Genomic DNA, 11,662 nt, shown 5'->3' with positions numbered 1-11,662 from the left:
ACCTTCTCCAGAGTTTTAATTTTAGAGTTAGCTTAATGGGCAAGATTTGGGATTATAAGAGGAACCCAGTGTTCCCAGCAGAAAAATGTAAACTCCATGCCGAAAGGGCCTCAGCTGGGATTCAAACCCCTTACCTTCTTCCTGCACGGCAACACTGCTACCAACTGCTCAACCGTGCAGCCTTAGATTGGATTTCATAAAACCTCAGGAGACAAAACATGGGTTACAATTAATACTTTTATAAATTCATCTGATTCTTCAAATTCTGTGCTCCTTGCCTTTTTTAGGTGATGATATTTCAGAAAACACAAAGAAAACAGGTTAAAAATACAAAAAACAAACGAGATGAGATGTTTAGACTTCTTCAAAAATTCACAAAATGATCTATTACATGTTTTAAAAACTATAACTGCACACTAGTAAAGTTGGAATATATACAACATTTAACACACTATGATTGTAAACAGTATAATAATAAAACAGTAGATACCAACTGCATTACTGTACACAAATACATTAAAATGTTTCATTTTACATCTTTGAGGCTTTTGAAGAAAGACATGCTGAATTTATAATTAATGTCATGCTTAAGTCAAATAAATATCTGTACACAATTTACAACACACCTAAATAAGAGTAAAAAACCCCTTTGATGTAAAAGATATAAAATAAATGAATATCAGGAATATAAAGACTGAAACATCTAATTTTGTTTACATCTGAGATTATACAAAATGATCCAATAAATTAGACCCGAACACCCAGAAACATTATTTCATTTGCCTGTTTGGGTTGGATATGATATGATATCTGCATGACACCCATATAAGAGGTACTTCATCCCACAACAATTACACTTGTTGAAAAATCACAGATGACTGTAATAAAAGGCTCAAGACGTTGCTGAAACAATATCTCATTATCAGACACCTCGTCAGGTCCTCCATGTGATTGCCTGTGTCGGGAGTAAAAATGACATGACTATGAGTGCTGCGTCACGTCGTGAAGCAGCGTCAGAGGGGAAAACGTTCCTGGCCCCCGACTGCTTTCAAGACCTGCGTGGCTCGAGTCCATGAGAGAGCTGAGTCAGGGTCCTTTGGTTGTCGATCACGCTGAGCTGACGGACGTAGGTCCAAACGTCAGGGTGATGCTTCCCGGTCAGAGGGGAATCCAGGCCTGATTTGATTCAAAGATGAGAGGAGATGTAAAATATTAACAAGTGCGACAGAGGATTGTTGCAATATCTACAAAAACCAAATAGCTTTAAGGATTTTACCATCTTACTTACTGAATGTTTGACTCCTACAATACCTCACTGTCTTCACTATCTTAGCTATCATGCGCTGGAAGGCAGAAAACTACAGTCAATAGCAAAGACCTGCAATTGCATGAAAACTATAGAAAGAACGACATTCCCACTGACTGGCAGACAATGATCTGCACCTGCGGAGCCTCACCATTTTCTCAAAATTGACCAAATTGTCGATAAATGTTTTGTTGCCCTCGTGAGCGAATGTCATATCTGCGGGAAATAAAAGCAAAACAGGAAAACAATTGCAGAGCGTTAAAGGTGCTGGAGAAGCAGCGCAACACCAAAGTAATCGAACTGCAATAAGAGTAAACAGTCAATCCAGTCAATGGGGTTGACCTTTTATTATCAGTGGCATGAAGGGAATGACGGGGGGGTTCAGTTTGGCGACTGTGAGTCGATATGCCCGGTGGTTTCTGGATGGATCCTGTAGAAACATGGAGTTTGTTCTGAGATCTTCTTTACTTTGCTACATCACAGTTACAGTACCTTACAAAAGCTATTACACCCTTGAACCTTTGTCCCATTACAACCACAAAGTCAATGTATGTTCTTAGGATTTTTTGTGATAGATCAACACAAAATGTCACATGATTGTTTAGTTAAAGGGAAAATGATACATTGCCCGGGCTTTAGCTCCATGACGGTGCCACCACCATGTTTCATCATAGCGATCATGTGTTCAGGGTGATGTGCAGTGTTGGTTTTCTGTCACAGGTAGCATTTTGCATGTAGGTCAAAAAATATGATTACCACTCTTGAAATCTTAAAATTATTTACAAATAAAAAGGTGATATATGTGAAGTATATTTGGATATAGGCTACTTTACTCCAATGCTTCTAAATGAACCCTGGTCCAACCATCTGCTTTCAGACGTTGCCTCGTATGTGAATAATTAGATGTAATTTATTCTCAGTATAAACCCAGGTGTTTTGTGAAGGCCTCAAAGGTTTGTTAGAGAACATTAGGTAACTAGCTGCAGACTGAAGGTCAAGGACCACAGCAGACAGGTCAGAGATTATGTTGTGAAGAAGTTGGCATCTTATGGAGCATAGCAACAGGAGGATCACATTACAAAAAGTGTTTAATTGTGCTTTTGTTTTATCCTTCGGGCTTTACTACTATAAAAAAATCAATCAATCAACATCTCATCAGGTCAGAAGCAAACACAACATATAGGACAAGGTTCATCAGAGTGCAGCCGGGAACAGGGAAATACATCTGTGGTTGATGTTTTATTTAACCGGCATGGCTGCTTCTACTGCTTCATCTGTTCTGTGTCTTAGGTATATACTGTATAAAGCCATATTAATTCAATTTGAATACGTGTCCCGATGAGTCTCGTTTGTCAGGTTAAAAGTAGGGTTAAAAATAACAACCTTTATGCAGAAATTAAATATACTTCTCATTAAGCTTACATTTCTGTATGTAAATAGTGTTTTATTGGACTGATGTAATACTTTAATCTTAAATGTCACGTTTCATTAGCTGTAAGTAGAAAATCATTATAATTAACAGAATTAAAGGCTTGAAAACATCAGTCTGTGTGACATTAATCTATATAATGTGTTTCACTTAATGAGCTAAGTTACTAAATAAATTAACTTTTAAATAATATTCAAATTGACTGACTATGACTGAATATACTAACATCACCCTGCTGGGGCAGATTACCCTTTGCCTACATACTGGCATATTTACAATAAAATACATGTAAATAAATCCAAATTTAATTCAGGGAGCATTTTTAAAAATGGAAGTATGGAGTGTGGCATAAATGGAAAACCACCAAGACATGGCCATCCACCTATGACAACATGTTCAACTAATAATAATCAGAGAAGCAATGAAGAGGTCATTGTTAACTATTGAGGAGCTGCAGAGATCCACTGCTCAGGTGTGAGAATCTGTACACACAACTATTTGTCATGCACTCAGTAAGTCTGTCTTTTAAGGTAAAGCAGGAAGAAGAAAGTCATTGTTGAAAGAAAGTCAAAAGAAGTGTTGTTTGCGGTTAGCCACAAGCCATGAAGGGACACCTTAAAGAAGATACTCAAGTCAGATAAAACTACATAAACTATCACTGGATATCATCCTCAGCACACCATCCCCATGATGAAACTGTGTTGGTGGCAGCATTATTTTGTGGGAATGCTTCCTCCTTGGCACAGGTAAGCTGGTCTGAGTTGATGGGAAGATGGTTCTGGTAATCCCAGAAGAAAACCTCTTAAAGGCTGAAAAAGACTTGATACTGGGACAAAGCTTCACCTTCAACATACAACCAGAGCTACAATGGAATGGTTTACATTAAACCGTATGCATTTGTTCAAACCTAGAATCCAACAACATACTTAACAGATTTCCATTTCTCAAAAATTTGTGAAAAGTTTAAGGGGTGTAAATAAATTTTGTAAGGCACTCGACCAAATAGAAAATGGGACAAATATTAAAGGCGTACCATCAGGTTTTCAAATTCTCCGTAAAACTTCTTAAACTTGCTGGGAAGTTTCTGCAAACATTAATAAAAGAGGCAGGTTAACCTGCAGTTAGGGTAGCAGATGACCAAGCAGACAGTCACTCACCTCCCACGTCTGACTGAGTCTGCTCACTGCTGGGTTACTCAGTCCCATAATGATGGCAAAGAAGGCATTTAGATTTCCGTACTCCTTACAGCTTTTCCGGAAGGAAAAAAGGATGTTAGAATAAAAACTAATTTCAAACAGCAGCAAACTGACCAACACCTGTTAAGATGTGCTGAACATACTGAGCAGCAATCTTGATAAACTTCTTGAGGAGCTGAACTCTCTCTTTCAGCTGGGTACACAGACAAACCTCTGTGATTACCCAGAACTGAATTTCATTAAATCTCTCCAGGAAGAGATCCAGATTCACAGTGGTCTTCTTGACGTGCTGTCTTCCAAACGTGTGATAGATGAGTTCAAGCTGGAAGACATCAGAGAATAAAAAATAACTCATCTTCTGAGAGGAGAATGACAGTTTAGTATCTTAAAATGCCCACCAAAGGCAGTGTGTGCCACAGCCTTAGAGGCAGATTTGATGAAACAGTCATGCTTAGGGATCCAATTTGCTTTAAAATACCTCGTGTACACAGTGGAAAAGCTCCCAGTCGTAGAAAGTCATGTGGTAAGCCACATCTTTGGAGCTCATCAATTCAAAATTGGCCAGCGACCCTACAGACGGGCCCTCCTGTTCAGCTAGAGGCATCTGGGAGGCGCAAAAGATCAGATTAAACCCCGAACTCAACCACAAACATCACTGGATTATATTGGGATTTTATATGATAGACCAAACAAAGTTACATGTAATTGGAGGGTGAAAGGGAAATGATGCCTTAATTTTTTTTGTATTTTACAACTAAGAAAATCTAAGAAGTGCGAGGAATATTTGTATTAAGCTGCCACGAGTTAATACTTTTTAGAACCCCTTTTTGCAGCAAATACACCTGGAACTCTTTACTTTGAACATCTAGAGACTGAAATTTCTGCTCATCTGTTTTTGCAAAACATCTGAAGCTCAGTCAGACTATATGAAGAGTTTGTCAACAGCATTCGGTAGGATTTACCACAGATTCTCTAATGGGTCTTGACTATGACTTGGCTATTCTAACACATGAACATAATATGGTCCAAGCCATCCCACTCTGACTATATGTTTGGGGTTGTTGCCCAGCTGGAAGGTGAACTTCTGCCCCAGTCTCAACATCTTCTGCCACCCCAGGTTTTCATCCAGGATTGACCTGTATTTAGCTCCTCTCATCTTCCTATTAACTCCCATCAGCTGCAGAAGAATGCACAGCATCTCTATGTTTCACCTCGGGGATGGTGTGGTCACAATGATGTGTTGTGTTAATTTCCTCCACACATATCATTTTGCATATAGGGCAAATTGTTCAGTTTTGGTCTCATCTGACCATATTCCACAAGAGTGCAGCTTCTTGGGTACCTAATGCTCTCCTTGCCCTTGCTGTTATTTTAGGTAGATGGCCATGCCTTGGTAGGTTTGCATTTGTGCCATGGTTTTTAAATTTTTGGATGATGGACTGAACGGAGCTCCATTAGATGTTGAAAGCTTCGGATATCGTTTTATAACCTATCCCTCAAATACCCCTGGTCTTCATGGTGCTGGTTATTCACTAACATCTGAAGCTTTCACAGAACAGCTCGATTTATACTGAGATAGAATTACACACATTAGATTTACTAATCAGCTGAAGGCATTTGGTGCACTGGATTTTACTTGGTTGTATCAGAGTAAAAGAGAGGTTGAATACAAATGCTCACCACACTTTTCAGATTTTTATTGTTAAACATTCATTCATAACACTGCTTCCATAGTGGGTCACAGGGGAGTTGCTGCCTAACCCCAGCATTCTATGTGTGAGAGGCAGGCACCAGTCCATCGCGGGGCAACACAGAGACATACAGGATAAACAATCATGTACACCCAAGGGCAATTTAGAGAGACCAATTAACCTGGAAAGAACCCAGGCATGCACAAGGAGAACATGCAAACTCCATGCAGAAAGACCCCCAACCGGGAGTCGAACCCAGGACCTTCTTGCTGCAAGGCAACAGTGCTACGAAGTGCGTACGAACTAAACCGTGCACCCTTATTGTTAAACAAAAATCGTAAATCCATTGTTTATTTTTTCTTCTACTTCTACTACAACAAGGTGCTACTTTGCGTTGGTGTAGTAGATAAAATCCCAATAAAATACGATGTCACTTGTGGTTGAAATGTGAAAGAAAAATTTAAATTTAAAAAGGGTTATGGACACTTTAAGGGCCTCTAAAGCAAACAAATGTAAAGAGACTTAAATATGTTTATTGGTAAAAAAAAAAAAAAAAACATAAGAAAAAAAAAATTTGTCTATTTATATGATGAAATAAAAAATGATTCTTGCATTAATAGAGAAACTGTAATAATGCAGCACAGTTTGAAGCCACAGTGATGTTAATATACTTTATCAACAGACCAACACATCCAGCTGGTCCCTCTGACAGGCGAAGAGTCGCCCATTTATGCTGAGCGTAGAGAAGACGGAAACATCGTTTGGCTTGAAGAGAACTTTCTCTGCCAGAAAGAAAACAAATCATACAAAGATTTTAAAAAGAATATAAAAAACTGTTATTAACAAAGAGAAGGTGTTGTACTATAAATCCAGTTATGTTCGATTTTTAAACACACTAAAACTCTAAAAATGATGGCAAAATGAGAACCTTTTTTAACCTCTACCAACACTTAAATACCTTTAACCATCTAAAACCTAAACTATACCCTTCAGAGTAATGTTTAATCATTAACCAAAAAATTAATCACACTAATTTATACAACTAAACATGAGATTGAACAACATTTTTCACATTAATAACTGCCAATCTTGACAATTAATGTATTATATATTATTAAACAGCTTCTAATAAGAAGTACAGCATGAATACATTAAGAAAGTTCTGACTTCTTTTGGTGCAATATCTTTTTAGAGTCTGTATCTTCAAACTAGTCTGGTTTTAAAGATCGGTCTGCAGGAGATCTCGCTGCATCATCCTCCAGAGTCCTTATATGAACTGTTCCTGCTGCTACCGCTGCTCTCACCTCCTGCTGAACTGAGCCCGACCAGGATCAGATCCTCCGCTGACCCCAGCTTGTCCGCCACAGCCTCGAGGACCTCCCTGACCGAGGAGGCCACGGGGACCCGGATGGTGGTGTAGGTGTGGTCACAGCAGTAGACTTTGAACAGGACTGGGTGTAAGAATCGGAGGAAATAGGAGAAAAAATAAGTCTGTCTAGGGTCAAGAATCCGATTTGTTACTGATACATCAGTTCATTTATATAGAGTGAGGAGAAGCACACCCTTTCTAAAGTACAGAATTGTGAACTGGAAGAAAAATTATACCAAGTTCTAAATTACTGAAAAACAAAAACAGAAAAGTGCAGGGAGGATTTGTATTAAGTCTCCTTTAATGTAATTTCCATAAGTAAAATGCAGTAAATTTACAGCATATTGTACAGTCATTATTTAGCAAATAAAACAGGCCAAAATGGTGCACCTCAGCATTCAGAAGCTTTTAAAACCACCTTTAGCAGCAACAACTTGTAAGAAGTAATGTTCTAAATGACTTTATAATTTTCTCACATTGTTTTATATGAATTTCAGCCCTCTCTTCTTTATAAATTTCTTTCATTGCCCCTGATCCAGTTTCAGTCAGTATTCAGCAGTGACTCTCACAGATGCATCTGAAGTGTTTGCGCTCATACTTATGCAACATTTTCCAGCCTTTTACTTGCTGTAATGACATGAACTTTAGCTTTTAACCTTTATTAGGCTTTTTATTTCTGAGCATTGCTCAGTTTGAATTTGCTTTGACAACCTAAGATTTTCATGCTGTCCTAAATGTTTTCCTCCCTGAATAATCTTTCTCTCTTTGAAACGATGAATTTCAAGTTGTTCAAACATGACCCTATGACCTTTCTCCAATCGATGAGCAGCAGCAACTGCTTCTTTACGTTCATTCCTGATGTCTTTCCACCTTCTTATTCCATTAACTGCCACTTGAAGCCTCCAGACGAGCAATCAGCCAAAGCCCTGGTTTTATAGAGCTGGTTCCACCATCCTAACGTTCAGCTAATCAAGTGCATTTCATCAGCAGCTCCTGGTGGCCACTTCACCACTTCCATCCTAAGGAGGCAGCAAGGGTGTACTTAGTTTTAACACACTTTTTTGTCCCAAATCCGGCTACATTTTGGAGTAATAAATAGCAACATGGTAGAACCTGTTATTTTTATGTAAACTTAATGGTTAAAAATACATAACTCAGAATCTGGTAAAGACCAGCCTATCTTAATTGTGTCCTGATATGTAACATCCTTAGAACTGAAAGCGGGTGTCCTTTATTGTAACCATCACTACACTTACTTTCATCATCTCCCTTAATAGGCTGCCGTCTCTGAAGCTTCTCGTCTGCCATATTGAAATGCTGTAGAAGGACTTTATGCTGCAACAGAAAAGATGTTCACAAGGAAGCGAAAGGGAACTTTTGTATAAAAACGCTAATCTAACAGAACTAGCTAAATACCTTTCTCTGTGAGGATCTGGCATCTTCTGCACTAAAAAAACAGAATCAACAGATAGGTTGGATCTGTGTGAGTCTTATCACTTACTAATGGGAAGCAATATTTAGACCACTTATCTATACAATTTATAACATATAATACTAACTAACCTGCTTTTTATAATTCTCTCCAGCTCTGTCATCTGATCCCTGAGGGCTAGAAGCACTTTGGCATCTTCTGACACACCCATGAGAAACTCCTGTAAAACACACCAGCCTTTGAGTGCAAACAAGGTTTAAAAGGAGATAAAGCCACACTAATTTGAATATTTGGTTAGAACAAATTGAGGTATTTTTGGTGAGCTGAAATGTCGAAATTTATACTTTAAGTTATTTATTGTTCTGGCAGTCCAAGTTATAAGCATTTATAAGTACTTGAGTATCGAAACATCATAATTAATCTGCTAATTCAAATCTCTTAAATCTACGATGTCAACCGTTTTATTTTTAACATAGGTAGATTTTGCTGTCCTCAAAAACATGCTGCATCACGTCGCTAAATATATTGTAAACATTCCCTATGAAAAAATGCAAACTGCATGTGAAAAATTGTAATATAGCTTTTAAAAATGGTGAGAGTGATGAATGTTGTTTAAGTCTGGCATGTGTTTTTATGATGTAAACTAGAAAAAAACAACTTAATTGTAATAATTGAAAGCAAAAGTCTAATGTCTAAATTACGAAATGAAACAATAAAAACCATTTTGTTTGGGTGAAAACATCCAATAAACTGTTACACTTAAAACCTCAATTTCAGGAGACTTTGAAGGGGTGATTACAGTCTGTTGTTGTTATTGACTGTTTGGGAGCCACACTGACCTCCAGGAAGACCATGTCCTCCTGCTGCAGGTGTTCTCCGTGCATGGCAGCCCATTTCATCACCAGGCGGATCACCCGGCGCTTGTTGTTCAGCGTGTAGTCCAGCTTCTCTAAGTCAGAGCCCTCTGAGGCCTGGGCATGGTAGCTGCACGGCCCGTTAAAGATCAACACAATTACAGCAAATAGGCTACATTGATGATCTCTTTCACTTGGAAAATACTTTTGTTCATGCCCAGAAAGCTTAGGGTAAAAGGATATTGGTCTCTCAGCACAGGACACAGCTGACTGTTTGGGATGAAGACACAGTGCATGAGCACAAAATCATCTAAGGCTGAATCTGAGACAAATAACAGAAAAGATCCGGTTAATGGCATATCAAAGACACCTTCAAACACATGGTTGGGTGTGTCCCCTCTGCAGAAAAGTGAAAACCATATGTGTGACGGTAATTAGATCAGCTCTGTGATGTGGAGCTAATTAAAGATGAGAACAAACGGTCATAGCAGAGCAGACCACAGAGGGCCGATTAGAGAGGTGAAACCATAGAGATAAAACACATTATATGTGAAAAGTACTGGGTGCATTTGTATTCAGTCCACTTCCTCTGATACCCCTAAATAATGACAGTACAAACAACTGCACTAGCCAAAGAAGCAACAGTGAGGTCTGGAGGAGCTGCAGAGATCCACAGCTTAGGTAGGAAAATCAATACACACCAATTACTCATGCAGCCCACAAATCTGATCATCATGGTAGGTTGATAAGAAAAGTCCCGTTAAATGTTTGCCACAAGCCATGTAGAGGGCCCACAGAACATGTGGAAGAAGATGCTCTGCTAGATCCTTCATTCTTCATGATTGTATTTCTTTGTTCTGCAATAAAAGTACTATGAAGGAAAACCAACACTGCACATCACCCTGACAAATCATCCCTGCAATAAAATATGGTGGTGGCAGCTGGATTAAGACAGCTGCTTGGAGTTGATGGGAAGAAGGATGAGCTTAATACAAGGCGATCCTGGAAGACAATGTGTTGGAGGCTACAAATGATCTGAGATCAGGGTGCAGGTTGACTTTCCAACACAACAGCAACCCTAAAACATACAGCCAAGGCCTATTCATGTGTTCAAATTGACAAGTCAAAGTCCAGACCTAAATCCAATTCAGAAATTTTAGCAAGACAATTGATTAAACTAATTCTTTCCATTCAATGAAAATGTGTCTGAGCTAATAGTGCAAAGAAGTATGGGCAGCAATTTCAGTCTCTACCTGTGCAAACTGGTAGAGAAATACACCAAAAGATCTGCAGGTGAAAGCTGGCCCTATAATGTATTGACTCAAAGTGCTGAATACAAATGCACATAATACGTTTCAGATATTATTTCTAAAGATATTTTTAAAACATGGACATTTGAGATAGACAGTCTCACAAAAGTGAGTACACCCCTCACATTTGTGTAAATATTTTATCATATCATTTCATGGGACAACACTGAAGATGTGACAATGTAAAGTAGTCAGTGTAAAGCTCAGATAACTGTAAATTTGTCCGTCCCCTCAAAATAACTCAACACGCAGCCATTAATGTCTATACTACTGGCAACAAAAGTGAGTACACCCCTAAGTGTCATTGCGTTTCACTGTTTTACATTGTATCAAAGTGTCATATCCTTAGTGTTGTCCTATGAAAAGATAAATTAAAATATTTACAAAAAATGTGAGGGGTGTACTCACTTTGGGAGATACTGTGCTTTACATTGGTCTATCATGTTAACCCCTCCCACCCCAAATTACATTATAGTTTGTGGTTGCAATGTGATAAAATCTGAAAAAAGTCCAAGGCAATGTGGCTGAAACTTCTCTTCTCAGTAAATGATAGATATTATCAGATTTTATATGGTAATAATGTGAAACTGTGTTTGACATGATGGGTGGCACCTGACTCTGTGAACTGAGAATCCAAACGCATCATTTCAAGAAGGTGCTCCAAAATCTTCTCTGGCGTCCCGGACATGATGTTGTACCTGAAGTAACACAGAACAACAAAAACACAGATACACTCACTGCACTAATCAAGATATACAGACTCTTAATGCGTAGTGGCATGGCTACGGCCCCTCGGCTGATTTCTCTTCCTTCAGTGTGTGCCTGTGATTGCCTCATTTGATAACAATCCTATTTACAATCAGTGCTCCTGAAGATACGGAGGATGATCAGATGAGAGCCAGGAGAAGATCCTAATAAATACATTTATCAAAAAAGAATGCAAGGGTTTCTTCCACATGAAGGGGACTGAACACAATCCAGCCTTGGTTGTTTTTATTACTTGATAACAGCGTGACAAGAGGGAAAGGAGCTGCAGAAGCAGGAACGTGTCTTCCCTTCTCATTGGGCAATCTTG

General features: G+C 38.7%; 1 protein-coding gene across 6 annotated transcripts in view; it reads right to left on the bottom strand.

Moving 5' to 3' along the window:
- The window catches only part of rapgef4a (Rap guanine nucleotide exchange factor 4a), a 63,175-nt gene that overhangs the window by 578 nt on the left and 50,935 nt on the right, over window positions 1-11,662 (bottom strand). For 5 of the 6 annotated variants that reach the window (XM_047371540.1, XM_047371541.1, XM_047371543.1 and 2 more), the window contains 16 exons: window positions 11,200-11,285; window positions 9,521-9,599; window positions 9,263-9,407; window positions 8,555-8,643; window positions 8,408-8,438; window positions 8,248-8,326; window positions 6,927-7,073; window positions 6,307-6,404; window positions 4,410-4,535; window positions 4,075-4,253; window positions 3,893-3,983; window positions 3,769-3,819; window positions 1,649-1,736; window positions 1,458-1,522; window positions 1,289-1,343; window positions 1-1,176 (listed from right to left, as the gene is read on the bottom strand). The exon at window positions 1-1,176 is cut by the window's left edge and continues 578 nt beyond it. In XM_047371540.1, the coding sequence (XP_047227496.1) occupies window positions 1,049-1,176; window positions 1,289-1,343; window positions 1,458-1,522; window positions 1,649-1,736; window positions 3,769-3,819; window positions 3,893-3,983; window positions 4,075-4,253; window positions 4,410-4,535; window positions 6,307-6,404; window positions 6,927-7,073; window positions 8,248-8,326; window positions 8,408-8,438; window positions 8,555-8,643; window positions 9,263-9,407; window positions 9,521-9,599; window positions 11,200-11,285 (1,537 nt within the window). In that variant the 3' untranslated portion in view covers window positions 1-1,048. Of the gene's footprint in view, window positions 1,177-1,288; window positions 1,344-1,457; window positions 1,523-1,648; window positions 1,737-3,768; window positions 3,820-3,892; window positions 3,984-4,074; window positions 4,254-4,409; window positions 4,536-6,306; window positions 6,405-6,926; window positions 7,074-7,274; window positions 8,011-8,247; window positions 8,327-8,407; window positions 8,439-8,554; window positions 8,644-9,262; window positions 9,408-9,520; window positions 9,600-11,199; window positions 11,286-11,662 lie in introns of those variants that run through there. The other variant, XM_047371545.1, reaches the window with a different exon arrangement.

Source organism: Girardinichthys multiradiatus, chromosome 7 (assembly GCF_021462225.1).
Source record: "Girardinichthys multiradiatus isolate DD_20200921_A chromosome 7, DD_fGirMul_XY1, whole genome shotgun sequence".
Lineage (NCBI taxonomy): Eukaryota > Metazoa > Chordata > Actinopteri > Cyprinodontiformes > Goodeidae > Girardinichthys > Girardinichthys multiradiatus.
The sequence above is the reverse complement of the archived record's forward strand: the minus strand, read 5'-3'. Positions and strand labels throughout refer to the sequence as shown.